Consider the following 18,237-nt stretch of genomic DNA (forward strand, 5'->3'; position numbering starts at 1 on the left):
ACTCATGGACAAGTCTTTGTGTGGACATATGTCTTCATTTCTCTTGATGCCCCACTTGGAGGCATCAAGGAAGAGTGAAATGACTGGGTGTCAGATGGTGACTTTATGTGTAATGTTTTGAGGGACTGCCAGATTGCAAATGCACTTCCGGAGTAGCTATCCCATTTTACATTCCCACCAGCAGTGTACAAGGGTTCCAATTTCTCCACACCCTGCACAACACTTACCTGTGCTTTGCATTATAGCCATTCTGGTGGGTGTGACATAGCTCACTGTGATTTTTATTTTTATTTCCCTTATGATCATTATTGAGCTTCTTTTCATGTGCTTATTGGCCACTTATATATCTTCTTTAGAGAAATGTCTATTCAGGTCCTTTTCCCATTTTTAATAGAGAAGGGGTGAGAATATAGATTGTTCAGTAACAACACTGACTCAAGCAACACTGATTGACTACTGTATATTGTAAAAAGTTAAAAGGCAAACTGAGGAAAATACTAACAACAAAAATATATAAAGGGTTACTATGTTAATAAGTTTTATAAGTCAATAAGAGATACATTAAGTCCCTCGAAGAAATAAAAGAGGTGCATTAAGTCCCAGAAGAGAAAAACACTGATAATCAATTGTTTAACCCTTGCTGGCAAAGAGTCAAATTAGAACACTGTTGCCACTAACAAATTAGTGAACATTTATTTAAAATCGTGATATCCAGTGCTGGTTGGAAGAATTCCTTTTAATAGCAAATTCCTCAGCCAGCCTCCTCTCATTGTTTGCATCCCTTCCCTCCTTGTGAATTGGGTTCCGTTATCCCCTTTTGCTGATGCAGAAACTGAGATACAGAAGTCACGTAACTTGCCCCAAGTAACCTGTCACACCGCTGATGTGTAAAACCTTGCTGGAGGGCAGTTTGGAAACATGTCAACAGCTAATAAAATGTTCATTCCCTGTCACCCAGTAATTCGACTTCCAGGAATCCATGCGGAGGAAACAGCCAAAGAGGAGCCATTTTGCTCCCTGCAGCGCGAGTGTGAAATGACAGCGCATCCGTCCTGAGGTTGGGCCAGGGTTACGTCACAATGTGCGTTTGTTAAGGGGGAGGTCGGTCGAAGTTAGCTCATAATATAACCCTGAGTGATGTAACGTGTCGTAATAGACCGCGATTTCTGCGAGTGGTGGGATTGTGGTTTTGCTTTCTTCATTGTCTTCTGTTTTGTTTTTGTTTTTGTTTTACAATCCGCACTCATTAATGTCACAATCAGAAACAAAGGCGATGGCCTTTCGGTCTGCGGCGGGCGCGTTTGATGCCGAGTTTCCAGGACGAGTGAGCGCGGGCGGCGGGGGCGTCAGGTTCGGCAGAGGCCAGGGCCCTCGCCGTCGCCCTGGCTCGGCCCCGCCCCCGCCCCGCCCGCAGCACGAGTTCGCGGCTCCGCTGGCCCGCAGGACCCTGGAGACTCTGCGGTGCTACTCCGTGGGCGGGGGCTGGGAGAGGAGGAGCGCGCAGCCCCCGCCCACAACACGCGCCTCCATAAAGTCGGTGGAGACAACACGCGCCTCCGTCAAGTCGGTGGAGACAGCACGCGCCTCCGTAAAGTCGGTGGAGACAGCACGCGCCTCCGTCAAGTCGGTGGAGACAGCACGCGCCTCCGTAAAGTCGGTGGAGACAGCACGCGCCTCCGTCAAGTCGGTGGAGACAGCACGCGCCTCCGTAAAGTCGGAGGAGAGAGTCTCCAGGAGTAGCTCTACGTTCAAAAAGCCCAGGTGAGCAGGGGAGTAGGTGGCCTGGCTGCAGCGTGGGAACCCGCCCGGCGCCTCCCGGGAGGGGCAGGGCCTGGAGCGGAGCGGATGGGTGGGGGCTGCTGAGAGGCCCGGAAAGCTGGGCTGGGGCCCGGGCCGGCTTCTCGAGGGGCGGGGGCGGTTCAGGAGAGCTGCAGCTTCCTCCTCGCTCGGCCGGCCAGCCAGCCCGGGCCCAGCCATGAGGACCTGCGCTGCTCCCCATCACTCCCTCCTTCCTCCCCACCCCCGCGCTGACTCCAGCCTGGTCAGGGAGCGAGCGGATGGCAGCTATTGCGAGTGGTTCGCAGCCGCCTTGGGCAACCTGGAATGGTTGCGGTTCTGTCTGAATCCGGACCTTAAGGGAATCCTCACCGATAACAAGGTAAGGCTTTGGTGTGCAGGAGCAAGGATCCTCCCCTCCCACCCGGAGCTCCTCACAGAGTGCTCACCTGGCAGAGAGCACCCGGAGGTATCCTTTTCTGGGTAGGTCGTCCTGCTTCACCTCCCCACTGTGAGAGGGCCATTTGGGGGCATCAAGGAAGAGTGAGCACAAACTAGTGTGGGAAAGGGGTGTGAGTGACTCCTGGGGGGCAGGGGAAACCCAAGGAACTGCTACCTAGGTTCGGTTTTGGACCCTGGGGCCCCCCTCCTGCTCAGCCCCCTCCTGCCCTCCTCTGGCCGCCACAGGGTTTCACTGCCATCCACTTTGCAGCCCAAAAGGGCAACCTAGAATGCCTGCAGGTCTTGGTAGAGGAGTACCAGTTTCCCGTGGACCTGCCCACCAAAAATGGCCAGACACCACTACACCTCGTCATCCACAAGGAAAACAGGAACGTGGTCCTCCCGTGCATTCGCTATCTGCTTCAGCACGGGGCAGCCCTCAACACGTGAGTCCAGCCTGCGTCCGCGTGAAGGCTGGGCAGATCCATGCGGGACAGGCAGAGGGGCTGCGGACGGACAAGAATTGGGTCCCACATAAAGCCCACAGGGCGTACCAGTTAAGAAATTGGGCTCTGGGAGAGGTCAGGCCTAGTTCACACCCCAGCTTTGCCATCTGCTAGCAAACATCGAGATCCCAAGCAAATCACTCCACCCTCAACCTCACTGCTCTTCAGTACATTGGGACCACCTGGGGAGCTTCAAACAGCCCAGTGCCTGAGTGCCAGTCTCCAGGTTGTAACTTAACCTTTTGCACTCGGATGTCGAGTGTGACTCGACACGGTTAGCATTAGAATAAAGGAATCGAGAAAAAAGCAAGCGAGTGCAAAGGGTTATGTAGTTTGGGGCGTGGCCCAGGCTTTGGAAGCTTTAAAAGCTCCACATGTGTTTACGGCAAAGCTTGGGAGCTATTTACTGCCTCAGTGTCTTCAACTAACATCTGGGAGGATGCCAGTGCCTGTCACTCTTGTGATTCTTGAGAAAATGCATGGGAAGTGCCTGGGTGGCAGACAGGAGACTGCGTTCACTCACACAGCACAGACTACGTGCTAAGTGCCGTGCCAGAGGTGAGGGATACGGCAGGGAGCGCACAGAAGTGTTCCCTGCCCTCATGAAGCTGATAGCCTCCGAGTGCAGGAGCAGACAGTAAATGAGCACAATAATGAGTGAAGAAAATGACCGAGTATGAAGAGAACAAACAGGGTGTGGGGTGGGAAGTGAAAGGGCGGGGAGAGGCTCTTTGGAAGGGACAGTCACCTCTAAGGTGGTGACATTTAAAGTCCCACCTGAAGGTGGTGAGCCAGCCATGCAAAGAGCCAGAGGAAAGTGTCCCGGGCAGAGTGAACATCATGTGCAAAGGCCACGTGTTAGGAAAGAGTGGGGCAAGGTCAGAGGATGAGGTGGAGGATGAGGCAGGGCCCAGGGCGCACAGGCTTGTGGGCCACGGCCGGGCATGGGGAAGAGGCAGGAGGGCTGGGTGATTTCCGAGGATGAGGTTAGGGGTCTCTGAGGTCCAGCAGACCCAGCTCTCCTTCCAGCAGCTCTGCACTGTCCACACCCCCATAACTGGTCTTAGTCCAAATCCCCCTCCTACAGCTGAGGACAGAGAAGGGACATGCCAGGGTCACCCGATGGGCTGGTGGCAGAGCAGGCCTGGAAGCCGGTTTGCCCGCCAACCTGACGGATAGATGCCCTTGGTCCTTCCTCACTGCCCTCTTCCCCTTGGCGGGCCTCCACAGTCAGACACGCAATGGCTCCACACCGCTGCACCTGGCAGCCCGGGAGGGCCTGCTGAGCTGTGTGAAGGTCCTGGTGAAGAATGGCGCCAATGTCCACGCCCGAGACGCCATAGGCTGCAAGCCCATCGACTACTGCAAAATATGGAACCACCGCGTCTGTGCTCGGTGAGTGTGAGAACCACCTCCAGCCTGCCACCCCTTCCCTCTCCCAGCCCTGGCCCTGGGGTCCTCACCCACGGCAGAGCCTTTAGGAGGGGGGTCTGGGAAGCCAGTGGCGGAGGGGGGACAGTTAAGTCTTGGGAGTTGGCCCCTTCCCAGGATATTATTCCCAGGGGCTTTCACAGGCCTCACCCCTTTGGTTTGGCACTGCCTTCCTGCCCCTGGCTCCTCATCAGGAGGGTAGTGATCAGTCCCTCAGACACTTGCCTCTCACCGCACAGGAAGTAGTTAGCCAGAGGGGCCTTGGACAGTGGGGGTGCATCATGTTGCTCATCTCATCTCTGGCAGCCCCTCCCATGCCCTCCCTGGCCCTCAGCAGCAGCCAGTCTTCCAGGCTGAAGCCCAGTCACTGAGGATGACACACCCTCACCTTGGCACCAGGTTCTTGAAGGATGCCATGTGGAAACGGGACAAGAAGGACTTTGCCTGTGAGATGGGGAAGCTGAAGAGGCTCAAAGGCCAGCTGGCCCTCATGGAGCAGGACTACCAGACTGAGTATCAAGTAAGGGGCAGGGCTGCCGAGGCACCGGGCATCAGCTGCTACCTAGGCATGTGAGCAGAGGCATGAACCGCATGAGGCATGAACCGCATGTGCAGTTAGTGACGAGAAGCAGTCCCATCCAGATAGCCTCCTTCTCCCTGTCCTCTGACTAAAATTCTACCCTAAGAAGCCACTTCTTTAGGTCAAAAGTCTTGTCTTTTGTTAGAAAGCTAAAGCAGCTTAAATTAGCAAGCATTTATGAAGCCCCCTCCCCCCTAGTGCAGTGCCCCCTTCTGGTGAGGAGGAGAATCTCTAATGAGACCTGGGTCCTTGCCTTATTGGGAAGTACACTGGTTAAAAAGACCCATCTTGCCCTCACTGGTTCCTCAGTGGTTAGAGCATTGGCCTGCAGACCGAAGGGTCTCGGTTCGCTTCCCGGTCAAGGGCATGTACCTCAGTTGCAGGTTCCCCCGACCCAGTAGGGGCCCCTGTGGAAGGCAATCAATAGATGTCTGTCTCTTGCATTGATGTTTCTCTCCCCCCCCCCCCCCCCCCCCGCCTTCTCCCTCCCTTCTACTCTCTCTAAAAATCAATGGAAAAAATATCCTGGGGTGAAGATTAAAAAAACAACCTTCCAACATACTCTCTGCTGGGCACCTATTAGACCCTGAGGCTCCAAAGACCAATGAGAGGTGGTATCTCACTCAAGGAGCTTAGAGTTTAGTAGAGGAGGTGGGCTATATTCCCATAGAGGAGAAGGGGGCTCAGGAGGTGCCAGAAGGATAATACTTAAGAGGAGTCTTTAACGATGGGTAGCAGTTGGCCATATGAGGAAGTAGGGCTGAAGGAACAGACAGCCCTGTGTTTGGGGCGGGGGGGGCCGGGGGGGTGGGGATAGAGACACATAGAAGTGTGTATGCCAAGAAGTACAAATTCAGTGCAGTCAGGGGTTCTGATGTGACAAGCTAGAGATTTGGCAGGGGCCCAGGTCAATGACAGGCCTTGGCTGGGGAAGAAGAGTCACTAAAGGATTTTAAGCAGGTATAATTACATAGGATGCAAGACCCAGAAAACCCAGAAAGAAGATGCTGGGAACCCTAAGTGGATCCAGAAGTGGGGAGGGCTTGGGAGCTGGCAAATCTAGGGCTCCAGCTCTGTTCCGGCCGCACTTCTCTCGTTTTCTCAGCCCTACCTCCTCTCCGTCCTCACAGTCACCTGTGTCCAGAATAGGCAAAGCCCATCTGTTCCTGTCTCTAAACTTTCCCATAAGGCCCTTGCAGATCTCCCCTCATCTCTTATTGGCCTCAGTTGGATCATATGTCCACTCTTGTTCCAATCCCTCAAGCTAAAGGAAAGCCATGTGCTGACTGACCTAGGTCTGGGGCAAGGCTGATGGGATTATTATGAGAGGCTTAGCCTAATCAGAACCTACCTCCAGAGCTGGGTCAGTCTCCAAACCACCTGATAGCTTAGCAACAGCCTGGGGAGTGAGCCATGAAACAGGGGGTGGGGAGGGGACAGTTCTGTGATGAGCTGAAGGTTCAACTGTAGTGGAAGCAAGAACAGACAGCTAGACCAAGTGATTCCCACCCAGCCTGGAGAGCCAGCTAACTGTGTCCCCCTACATGACTGCTCAAGGCCAACTAACTCCTTCCAAGAAGCCGGCCCAGATTAGCGCCACCCAGCTCCAGGCCTTCCCAGCCTTTCTGCTTTCTCCATCCAGGGTCAAGGATGCAGCTTGCACTTCTCATAGGCCTTTCTCTCCCATCAAACCAGAGACTCTTAGGGCAGGATGTGTCTTCTCTACCAATATGGGATCCTCCCTCGAGATGCAAGGTTTTCTGTAGGGCAGAGACGGCATCTTCCCCTTCCAGCTGAAGACCTCACCGAGGGTGGAGGCTGGGTCTCCGTCAGGTTGGAGCCCCTCAGCTCAGGGGCTCCCTTGGGGCAATAGTTGTCTCCCCATCAGAACAAGGGCTCCCATTAGGCAGGGGAATTCCCCATCAGACTCAGAGCTCCCTAGGGTAGGACGTTGTCTGACCAATCACACCCGAGGTTTCCAAGGGCTATCGCCACAGGCTCTCCTTCCACCGGAGACAGAGGGAGCAGCCCTCCTCCACTATCTCACGCCTCTGACATTGCAGAAAGAACTACAAATTCTGAGACAAGCTGATTTCAAGAAGTGGCTCCATCGCAAGCTACTGCCTCGAGGCCAATCTCTGACCCACAGCACTGAGCAAGAGCCCCAAGCCCCTCCCTGGGCCGTCTCCAAGACCCCCAAGCTGCCCAAGAGCTTCCACCCCTCCCCAGAGGAGCACCTGCAACAGATACCACAGCCCAACCTGCAGCCCCCGCTGACAGCCACACCCCTCTACAAGCAGCCCACAGTGAGGCAGCCCAAGCCGTGGAATATTAGCAACAACCCCGCCAGATCCCCCACCGCCCAGATCGGCTCCCCACCGGGCATCCGTCTGGGTGTGCATCCAGACCCCAGCCTGGAGCACGACTTCCGCCGATTCCTCAAGATCAGGTCTGATGGGCAAGGTGGTGCGCAGCTGCGCACGGCGGCTGGCAACCAGGTGGCCCCTGTGCCTCGGCTGCCCTTGGAGGTGATAGTCCGTGAGCTGTACCCTCAGGTGCGGCCGTGCAGGATGAAGGTGCCCCAGGGCTTCCACTCGGTCAGCATAAGGGACGTGGACCGGAAGCGGTACTTGGGCGACAACACCTTCTGGACTGACACTCTGGCCATGAACTTACGTGAAACATTTGATGAAACCTTCCTGGCAACAGTGCAAGCCCATCAAGGGCTCCCCATTCTGCCCTGCCCCTAACCACCCCCCACCCCCCATAAACTTATTTTGGTAGCCTCTCGAGCTGAGGCAGCCTAGTGAAGGCTGAGGTGTGGTCATTTATGTTGCGGACAGGGAACAAGGGAAAGAGTGGCCACAGGCTTCCCATTCCCGAGATGAAGGATCAGAGCCCCTGCCCCCCAACAAAAGCCCAGATCCTTGGAGACCCACCTAAGAGATTCAAATTAGGGCAGCAGCCCAAATCTCAGAGAGGGGGTCCGTCTGTATCCTAAGCTCTGGCATTGTGAAAGTAACGTTTTGGTGTCCCCTCTGCTCCTCCCTCCCTCCAAACAGCCCACCAGGGACAGGCTGAGGAACCCCTGGGAAATCTGCCTCCTGTTCAGACTAAGTCCTTCTGCTACACACTCCAGGCCTCATGCTTCACCTCCAGAGCCAGAATGGGGTGGAAGACGGCTAACGTGTCACCTGCTGTGGCTTCCCTGCCACGGTGGCTTCCGCAGGCCAGGGAGGCACAGGGGCACGTGTGGGGGAGGAAGAAAGGACCCATGGCTTTAGTTTGAGATCATAAACACACTTGTCCTTCCTCCAGGAAGCTCGCCTGCATCCCTGCTACCCGCTGTACACATCACTACAAATCACTCATTAAACAAACATTTATTGAGTGCTTTCTATGTGCCAGGCACCAAGCGAGGCGCTGTTGATACAAAAACTGAAGGACAGTCCCTGCCCTCAAGGAGCTTACAGTCTAGTAAGGAGACAGACCAGTACACAGGCAAGTAAGCCCACAGTGATGTGTGTGGTGTGCTGGCGTGGGCAGGGGGAGGGGACTTTAAAAGCTCCTTGGACGAAGTAAAATCTTAAGTTGAGAACTAACGAAGATGCCCTGGTGAATAGAAGGGGAATCAAAGTGGCATCTCTGGGTACAGGAGGCCAGGACCTAGAGAGCAAGATGGCAAGTGATGAGGCCAGAGAGGCGAGCAGGAAGAGGGATACCACGTGTTTCACAGCCATGCTAAGGGTCTGGATTTTGTCCTGAAGGCAGAGGGGAGCCATGGGAGGCTGCAGGCCAGGAAGTGACTTGATCAACTATGCATTTTAGAAAGACAACTCTAGCTGTGGGACAGAGAAGCAGGAGGCGGCTGTCACAATAACCCAGGTGAAAGTTGATGACAGTGGGAGTGGCTCTACTCTAATCAAGGGATGTTAAGGAGGCAAACTTGACAGTTTTTAGAGATTGGATGTGGGGGGCAAAAGGAGAAAGCAGGGATAAAAAGCGGTTTCTGTTTTGGCTCCTGAGTGATCTTGGGGCCACAGCAGGTACCCAAAAGGGGCAGGTGCGCAGAGGACAGCAGGCGCCACCTGGGCTGTGAAGGAGCTTGTGCACCCAAAGGCGGCAGAACCAGTTCAGAAGCCCAGGAGGGGTGTTGGGGCTGGAAGTCAACTCTCACTTCCTTGGCGAAGAGTCAAAGCCATGAGCATGGACGGGCTCCTGGGAGCCCAGGACAGGACCCTGAGAAACCCCACTGCGTGGGCGAGTGGAGACGCCTGCATAGGACACCGGAAGAAGCCAGAGGTAGGAGGAGAAACGGCCACAGAAGTGCGATTCAAGGAGCTGGGGTGGTCAGCCCTGTCGGGTGCTGCAGAGACCCCGTAAGGGGGGAGAAGGGCTCACTGGATTTGCACAGAAAGACCACTGGCAACCCCGCGAGCGAGCGCACTGACAGTGGAGCGAATGGAGGAGGTGGAGCCACGTCCTCAGGGTGAGGAACCAAGAGGACAGTGAGGGAGAGAGCAGGGCCAGCTGTGGCCCAGCAGTGAGGATGGTGTTGGCCCCGTGTCGACCTTGGGCCCCCCCCCCCTAGACTGCATAGGATGAAGGGGCCTGTCAACCTAATTCCCACTGAGAGAAGACCCAGATGTGCTTGCTGCTCCTTCCAGGGAAAGGGGAAGGCTGGTGTTAAGAGAACAGGAAATGCTCGAGCCAAGGAAGTGAAGGGCTACAGTGGGACTTGAGGCAGGATGTGGAGGAAAGATGTGCAGCACAGAGACTTAAAGATACTACACGTGTGCAGCCCGTCGCTGCACCTGCTACCCTCACTGTGAGGTATAAGACATGGCCAGTAACGGCTCTCACGGGGACTTCATTCCGGTATGTACTGCTGAGTATCTGCAAGGCACTGTAGTTGGAGTGCAAGGTTAACAAATGCTGGTCTGTGCCTGGGACCTTGCCTGCCTTCTTAGAAGCCTGAGGTCATCTCCTCAGGAGCCGAGCACACAGGAAAGAGGGCCAGGCTCTCAGTGACACACGGCTTCCTCCACTAGGCCTATTTCTTAAAACACAGGCTGTAGCCCAGGCTGCTGGCGGTCGAGTTTTGTTTCTCCTTGAGCCTGACATAGAATTCTGCCAGAAACCACTCCTTTTCTCCAGGGGAAGACTTATAAATAGGGCATTGTAGATGTTGCTCTGAAAATCTAACCCAGTCCCAAACTGCTCTCTCTCTCTGCCCCCCGCCTGACAGTCATGGAGCCTTGGGGAAAGAAGAGATAGAAGAAAAGACGGGGGGGGGGGGGCGGGGGGGGCGGGGGAGGGCATAAGAAAGGCTGCCTCCACCTGCCACTCCCCACCCCCTAACCAGGCTCAGCTCTTCATTCTGCCCCCTTCCCACTAAGGGACGTAAGAACAGTCCCTTCAGAAAGGCAAGGCCCGATCCCAGAACAGGAACCCCTGCAGCAGAAAAGCCCATCCAGTACAGGGCAGAAGGTCAGCAGGAAGAAAGGAAGATGAACTTTCAGGGGATTAAGGCAACAGTGCCACCTAGAATCTTTATTCAAACAGGAATCAGACTTGGACAGAAATCACAGTTGAACAGCAAAAACTATTTCCTGGGAATTGCCAAGCCATGGCCCTGCCCCATGGCCATCCGCCCAAAGACCCTATCACTGTCTGCTCTCCAGCTTCAAGGCCCCTGCCCTGCCCACCTCGACTGAGCCAGAACCTCCTGACCCAGCATGGAAGGGTGGGGCGGGCCACAGGAGCTCAGCTTCTACACAGCCAGGTGGGCCACGGCCTCCAGCCACGCAGGCTCCGCCACCCTCCCTGGTGCCTCTGAGGTCACGGCCTCTAGCAGCATCAGATCTGAGCCCAGCTGAGCATCCTGAGGAAGGTGGGGATGGAGGCTCCAGGGAGACTTGCAGGAAGTCAGGCCAGGGCTGGGGGAAGGAACCTTCTAGGCTCACAGAGAGCCCGACTCTCCTGATCTCGCCCCAACATCCCCCCCCCAGGGGCGTCAGTACATCTTCTGACGACTGGGTAGAATGGCCTCTTTGATGAAGGAGAAGACAACCAGGATCCCTAAGCGTTTGCCCCGCTTGCCTTTGGTGAAGTAATTGGAGACCACGTCATCTGTGGAGACACAGGCAGGGAGATGAGTGTGTGTGTGTCTGAAAGTGAGCACAGCCCTACCCACCTGAAACCCGAGTGTCTCGGTCACAGGGCGGGGCTCCGGCTCCCCCAGCCGACTCAGGCCTTGCTGGCGTCCTCCCACCGAGACCCCGCACACAGCCCTCTCACCTCCTGGCTGCACGGTGGAGGGCAGGACGTTCTCCCCAGCCGACAGTGACACGAAGAACGCAAACGGGATTATCCACAGACAGAAAGTGAAATAGGCCAGGACCTAGCAACGAGAGACACTGAGAAGAGGGTGCCCCCGGAGGTGCCAAGGGTGGGCTGGACATGGCCACGCTGTAGCTGAGAGAGGTGGTCAAGACTGCACAGAAGCCCCCACACCTGGTCTCTGAAGGGGGCCAGGGCCTGGGAAGCAGAGACAGGACATCCTCACACATGGAGAGAGGACAGTGGGGAAAGGTGCAGGCTGAGGAGGACTCATGTAGCCACAATCCCCAATTATTGGTCGCTAGGACAGGAATTCTGACACACTTCTCTGACCCACACTCCCCAAAGAAGCGATCTTGTTCTTCCCCAGGGGTCCAGACTGCAGTGGCAGGGTATGGAAATCCTGAGAGGAGAAGGCCTTGGCAGGGCTCTGGGGGGAACCAGGGTTTGGGGCTGCAGCCCACCCAACCCTGTGAAATCTGCATCACATAAGGCCACTCCACCCACCCTTCCTGACCTCCGGGTGTTAGGCGGGGAGCCTGGGAGACCCAAAGGACTCACTAGGGGAGAGCGGTGTCTCCCCATCTCAGCCGAAGGGATCCCTGCTCCTCTTCCACACTGCCTTCTAAAATCATCTATACTAAGTTTTAAACAATGTGTTATCCCTCAATGGGCTCAGTTTCAAATCATAGCTAGGTTCACAAAGCAAATCATGCAAGTCCCCTTTATCCTTCTGTCCCTGTTAGTAGTTTGATGTACTAAATGCTTCTTACCTCCGAGAAAGGATAATATTCTTCCGCAAAAAACTGAAATGCTAGGTAATGATTCACCACCACTAGTCCTGTTGAGGGAATGGAGAGTCAGTTAGTCTGGGGGGAATAACATAAAAGCCGGACTTTTAACTTTCAAAAGGCTCCAGGGAGTTGGGAGCCCTGAGTTTTAGTCCTAACTTTACACCCGACTCAAAGACTCAGTTTTCTGTTTGTTAAAATGGGCGAGTTAGCCCCCACCCGCCCACTGCAGAGGGCATTTATGAGTAAAATCAGAAGGCAGGGAAAGCCCTGGGTATGTTATAAAAAAAGAGACTTCAGTGCTGCATCCTCCAAAGCACCATGACCATTAAGCTGGTTTTCAGTGAGTCCTAAAGTGCTCTCCTGTGGGTAGTGGGTGCAGGAAGTCACGGGTGTGAGGTCACATACTCCCCTGAGATCCACTCCAAACTCGGCAGCAGGGAGGACGCCTCAAATGAAGAGCACTCCTCAAAAATAAAAGGGCACAGTTTGCTAGACACTTTGGGGGTGCAGTCTGAGGGTTCCTCAAAATTCTGGGGGAGAGGGTCTTCCCTTAACCTGCCCCAAGGTAAGGCCCACTGGTCTAAACTCATATGTTCTGGACCCCACACACCTCCTTAGTGTGCAGCCGAATTTATGCGGTGGGGAGAGAGAGAGCAGATCCTGGGGACAGGCTGCTCAAGACAGGCACCCCGGCCTGATCCCAGCCTGGTCAACGGCAGGCACCAGAACAAAGCATCCCCATGAGCACCCATCACATACACCTCTCAGCCAACTCTTGTCTCCTCCCTTGCCTCTCCCTTCCAAGGCAGAGACCGCGGCGCGACCCTGCCTAAGCACTCAAGCACTAGGAGATGCTGGAAGGCAGGATGGTGCCTTATGCCCACAAAATCTTTCAGAAAAACTAAGGCACCTGAAGGGCAGCCTGCTGCTAGGGACAGGAGTGGGGGGACTGGGGTGGAGGACCCTCTTCCCTAAAAAGATGCCAAAGGGCCTGGTCTCCAGGGAAGGGCTGAATAAGTCCTTTGGCAAAATCATACCAAGGCACGCAGAGAAGAGACCAGGTCTAGCTTTCACACTGTGCCCTCCTGTGGATAATATTATCCTCAGGTTCTCCCACAGAAACAGAAAACTAGTTCTATAAAACCCCCAATTCCATCTGATGTCCTGACCGAAGGCTAGGATGACCCATAATGATTACTGGGAGAAAAGGCAATGCTGGTAACCGAAAACTTTCCAGAGCTTTTCTGTGAATACCTACAAATATCTCTAAGTATCTGCTTGTGCCAACTGAGTCTCCTACACGTCAGCTTTGAACAAATGGAGAGGCTAAGGCCCAGAGAGGGGAAATGACTCTCTAGGGTCAGGGAGTGGGGGCAGGGCAAAGGCAGGAAGGCCAGGGTCCTCCCAACACATGCGTCAACCCCAAGGCTGTGGGCAGGGGGCCCCCAGCCCCATGAAACTATAGTCCTAATGCTGGGCCAGAGGACTGGATGGGAGCTGCCCGCCTGCCAGAGAAGGGCTTAGAACTTTCCCTGAACAAGTAGTTTCTTAGGGGCTCTAAGTACTCAGCAAGCCCACCTTTTCTCTCTTCCCAAACCTTCTTCATACTTACCTCCCTGAGAAAGCCCTCCCTGTCTGAGTACCCCCCCCCCACACACACACTCCCACCAAATTCTAGTCACTTGAGTCAGGTGGGCTCTCGGCTTCTCACATGTGTGGAGGACCTGGGTGCTTTGCCTCTTTCTCTAGAACCCCTTCAGTGCCATGAGCTGGGCTGGGCACATCCAACTACCTCAGTTGCCTCCTCAACTCTGCCCCCTCTCACCGCACGACAGGATGAAGTTAGGCGAGGTCAGCATGATGAAGGGGAAGGTCTGGAGGAGGCCAAAGTAGACGAGGTTGGTGAAGAGGCCCACGCCAATCATGCAGGTGGGGAAGCGCTCAAAAACGTAGAGGCCAATCAGCACAGCTGTGGAGAACTGAAACAACCAGAGGCACACAGTGCAGGGAGCCTCTTCCAGGCAGTCTTCCTGGACTCATTAGCCCCCAGCCCACTTGGGGCAACACTAGGTTCATGCTTCAATCTCACCTCATTTCAGTCACAGGTCTATCTCCCCACCTAGCCTCTCGGGTGGCATCTTTAAAAGGTAGCATCTTTCAATGCCATTCTCAAAATGTTTGACGGCAACCCACAGTTAGAAAACGTTTACACTGACCCCAAAACACACACACACATACATATGATCCAAGTTCAAATTTCAATTCTAGTCTTTTCTAGTCCACCTTTTATGCTAATCATGACCAAATGAACTGGTAACACAACCCAATAATGAATCATGCCTGCAGTATGAAAACGCTGTTCTGAAGGACTTAGCTGTCAGTGCTTAACAAAGGACAGTTGGTTAAATGAAAGTCAAATCCCTGTACCAACACCCATGAGCGGGACCTCTGAACCCAGAGCTGAGAGCCACCACTTGTCTCCACCTCTCCTACCTCAGGCCAGGCTCAGAGTGGAAGTGGCTGCTGACACCTGGTGACCTGAGAGGCACTGGGCTCCCGTCCACATGTGCTCCCACCCCCGTCCCCACATTTCCTGCAGTCGGCAGGATTCTATCCACCAGCAGTCACTCCTGTGGCTTTGACATCAAGGCTTTGTGCCTTCAGAAAGAGAAACTTTCCGTGAGACCTGGGGAGGGCAGGGCCTGGGCCAGGGAAGGTATCTCCCTCTTAGGACTACTCCCTTGATCCAGCGAGAAAGAGGGCAATGAGCAAGTACTCAAAACTGTCCTTAAGGTTCCTCTCAGTTCTAAATGCTGTGAGCAGAGCGAGGGGCTAGGGACAGTGGAAGACAGCCAAGCAAAGGCAAAGCCACGGTCCTGTCAACAGAGAATGAGCACTCAGCTGACACCTTAAGGGACAGAGAATGGGGTCTGCAGTGAAGCAACGCGACTTGGCAAAGACCTGGGCCCAGGAGAGCAGACCCCGAGACCCCGAGACCAAGGAACAGGGCAAGGTACAGGGGTGGCACCCTCAGGAAACAGCAGGGATCAAGGACTCATCATCCATGCCACACTTTCCCCACTTCTTTTTGAGGCAGGGCCATAGGTGAGGGTGAAGCTATTGGGTGAACCTGGGGGAAGAGGCCACTTACCCAGATCATGTATTTTATGATCCTGCTGGTGGCCACTGTGTACTCTTCTATCAGTTCCGCCAGGTAATAGAGTCCGGCCGCTGCAGGGGGGTGGGGGGTGGGGGGGGTGGGGGGGTGGGGGATGGGGGGGGTGGGGGGTGGGGGGGAGGGGGACAGGAAGAGGAGCAAGCAGAGAGAACATTAGCCAGGGTCACTCCCACCATCACCGCATCCCTTTCTCTGCAGCTGGGTCCCCATTACCCCACATGGGCTCCAGAAGTCAAGGAACAAACCAAACAGCCCATGTGTTGCCCTCCAAAGTCTGAAGGAGTAAAACTTCATTAGGGCAACTAAGGAGAGATTTCACAAAAGTGGAATCCTGTATCAGATGCCTCAGCACTCTGCTAACCTCTGACCCCATAAAGAGGAATTTCTTCACTCATTCAGTAAATATCTGACCGGCACTTAATATGGGCCAGGTGCTGGGCTGAGTGCTGCGAAGGCAGTCAAGGCCAAGTCCCTTTCTGACCCAACTAGGGGTGGGGGTGGGGGGAAGGGGGAGGAGGGGAATCCGAGGATTCCAGGGTGACAAGTGCTATTTTAGGGAAAGTAGGACCATCAAATCCCACGGTGGGCTTCCTGGAGGAGGTGAGATCTCTGCTGAGATCCACAGTGGGAACTAGCCAGAAGGGGGAAGCGTGTCAAAGTTAGAGTAAGAAGTTCGAAGGCCCGAGCCCGCAGGCGACAGGGCGGCGGTAGTCGGGGGAAAGTTCGGCGCGGGCGGGCCAGGAGGGTGGGCGCGGCAGCGGTAGGCGGTGCGCCCGCGGGGCCCTGGAGAGCCACCCCCGGCGCTGCGGGGCGGCTGCGTGACACCTGGAAGGACCTGCGGTCAGGCTGGCTGCTGGGGTCAGCAGGAGGGGCAAGACCAGGCGGGGCAGGAGGAGGGGTGCGAGGGCCGGGAGCACCAGGCAGGGGTCTCCGGGTGCTCCGGCGCCCCAGCGGTGCGACCCGCGCGAGCACCGATGCCGGGGTGGGAGCCCGCCCGCGCGGGCTGGGGTCGCGCACTCTCACCGACGGCCAGCGTGATGAAGGACACCTGGATGAAGAGCGACAGCCAGCTCAGCACGTACATGAACCACATGGCGCCCCCGCCCCGCCCGGCCCCCGACCGCCGGGAGGGGCCTGCGCGCTCGGGCTTGGACTACAGGGAGCCGCCGCCACCGCTACCGCGTCCCCGCCCCGCGGACGGCAGGACTGCCGTGCGCCGCCGCCGAGAGGAGCCGGGCCCGAGCGCCGCCCTGGCCGGGTCTAGAGTAGCGCCGCCCGCCGGGGCGGAGGGCCAACTGCAGCTGCCCCGGGAGGTGCGCGCGGGCGGATCGCCAGGCTCCCGGGGCTGCACCGAGGTCGGTGATGCAACCCCGGGCGGGCGGGACGGTCCAGAGCGGCGGAGATGCGGCGCCGGTATACGGGCTCGAAAGGCCACTTTCGGCCCCTCCCTGTGCACTCCCGCGCCAGCCTGGAGAGGGGTGCAGGGCAGGGGAGGGCCCCCTGACCTCACCTCTCCCCGCACCCGCCACCCCAGCAACACCAGTCCAGAAGCCTCCAGGCAGGTTTTCTACAGGCTTTCTCTTGCCCCGCAGGTTAACGGGGACAGAACTGTTGAGTGCCTTTTTCCAGGCACTGTGCTAGGCGAGGCGCTGTTTGTTTGTTTGTTTTTTGTTTGTTTTTTATGGGGTTTTTTTTGCTTTTTGTTTTGTTTTTGTTTTTGTTTTTTGAGGCGCTATGGTCTTGATGGATATTGATTCGATGATGTAGATCATTTCGTGGATGGGGTAGCTGGCGCCAAGGAAGGTTTACCTTGGCTCAGGTTATACATCTGGAAAGCCGTACAGGCAGGAGTTGGGGCGCCTTTGATCAGTCATCCTCAAGCCTAACACTCACTCTGGCTGAGTTCCTTTGGGGTACAGTCTGCACCTCTGTATCGCCTACAACTCGCCCAGTGCAGACTACCCAAGGCGCCTACTAAGCGCTGAATGCATTTACTACACCTCTACGAGTTACTGAAGCGGCCCACGGAGCCCGGCAGCCCTTGTCAAGAAGTCCCCCATCTAGTGGCCGAGACAGGCATGCAAAAATAGGGTACGCATATGCTATGCTTCTCGTCTCAGAATAATATTTTTAATGCATAAAAATAAATACATAATCTTTAAAAAAATTAAACATAGAATTACAGCAACTCCCCTCCTAGGTATACCAACAAGTATTGAAAGCAGGGACTCAACGAGATATTTGTACACCAATGTTCATAACAGCGTTATTCACAGTAGTCAGACGGTGGAAACAACGCAAATGTCCAACAGATGAATGGATAAGCAAAATGTGGTGAGTAAATACTATGAAATATTATTCAGCCTTAAAAAAACCCTGCGATTCTGACACCTGATACAACATGGACGAACCTTGAAGACATTATGCTAAGCGAAATAAGCCAGACACAAGAGGACAGATATTGTATGCTTCCACTCATTTGAGGTACTAGAGTGATCAAATTCACAGAGACAGAAAGTAAAACGGTGGTTGGGATGGGAGAGGGCCGTGAGGAGTTAGTGTTTAATGGGAAGATGGAAAGTTCTGGAGACGGATGGTGCTACAACAGTGTGAATGTATTTAATGCCACTAAACTGTACACTTAAAATGTTAAAATGGTAAATTTCATTTTTTTGATAAAAATACATAAGATAAACCCTGGCTGGGTGGCTCAGTTGGTTAGAGCATCAACCTGATGCGCCTGGGTTGTAGGTTCGATCCCCGGTTGGGGCATATGCAAGGATCAACCAAATGAGTGCATAGATAGGTGGAACAACGGGTTGATATTTCTCACTCTCTCTCTCCCTTTTCTCTCTCTCTAAAATAAATAAATACAAATTTTAAAACACATAAGAAACAACAAAAGTTAAACTGAAATATAGATATCTAAGTATTTTTTAGAAAACTAAATGTGTGATGTAATAATATATGCTTTATTAATGCATAATATAAACCAGATCTCATGAAAAATCTACCTGTGACATAATAAGAAATATATATATTTAGTCTCTGGCCCCTAGTTCCTGACACAGAACTCCTAAAACGCTTGTCATTTCCTCAGTGGTGGAGGTGATAGCAGTGTCTCACTCCTAAAACCCTTGGAATTTCCTGGGTGATAAGAGCATCTTTTATTCTATCAAAGGGACTATT

General features: G+C 54.5%; 2 protein-coding genes across 2 annotated transcripts; one reads left to right on the top strand and one right to left on the bottom strand.

Moving 5' to 3' along the window:
- Window positions 1-1,273: 1,273 nt before the first annotated feature.
- ANKRD53 (ankyrin repeat domain 53) lies at window positions 1,274-7,484 on the top strand (the record flags this gene model as incomplete). The annotated part of the gene is made up of 6 exons (XM_079791638.1): window positions 1,274-1,761; window positions 2,038-2,158; window positions 2,464-2,663; window positions 3,954-4,118; window positions 4,554-4,674; window positions 6,798-7,484. The coding sequence occupies 6 exons, from the start codon at window positions 1,274-1,276 to the stop codon at window positions 7,482-7,484; spliced, it is 1,782 nt and encodes a 593-aa protein (XP_079647764.1).
- Window positions 7,485-8,101: 617 nt separating this feature from the next.
- TEX261 (testis expressed 261) lies at window positions 8,102-16,246 on the bottom strand. Its single transcript, XM_079792325.1, has 6 exons — window positions 16,072-16,246; window positions 15,022-15,101; window positions 13,696-13,849; window positions 11,850-11,917; window positions 11,035-11,137; window positions 8,102-10,866 (listed from the first exon to the last, which is right to left on the bottom strand). The coding sequence occupies exons 1-6, from the start codon at window positions 16,139-16,141 to the stop codon at window positions 10,751-10,753; spliced, it is 591 nt and encodes a 196-aa protein (XP_079648451.1). The 5' UTR covers window positions 16,142-16,246; the 3' UTR covers window positions 8,102-10,750.
- Window positions 16,247-18,237: the final 1,991 nt, after the last annotated feature.

This window comes from Cnephaeus nilssonii (genome assembly GCF_951640355.1).
Source record: "Cnephaeus nilssonii genome assembly, chromosome: 15".
NCBI classification, from domain to species: domain Eukaryota; kingdom Metazoa; phylum Chordata; class Mammalia; order Chiroptera; family Vespertilionidae; genus Cnephaeus; species Cnephaeus nilssonii.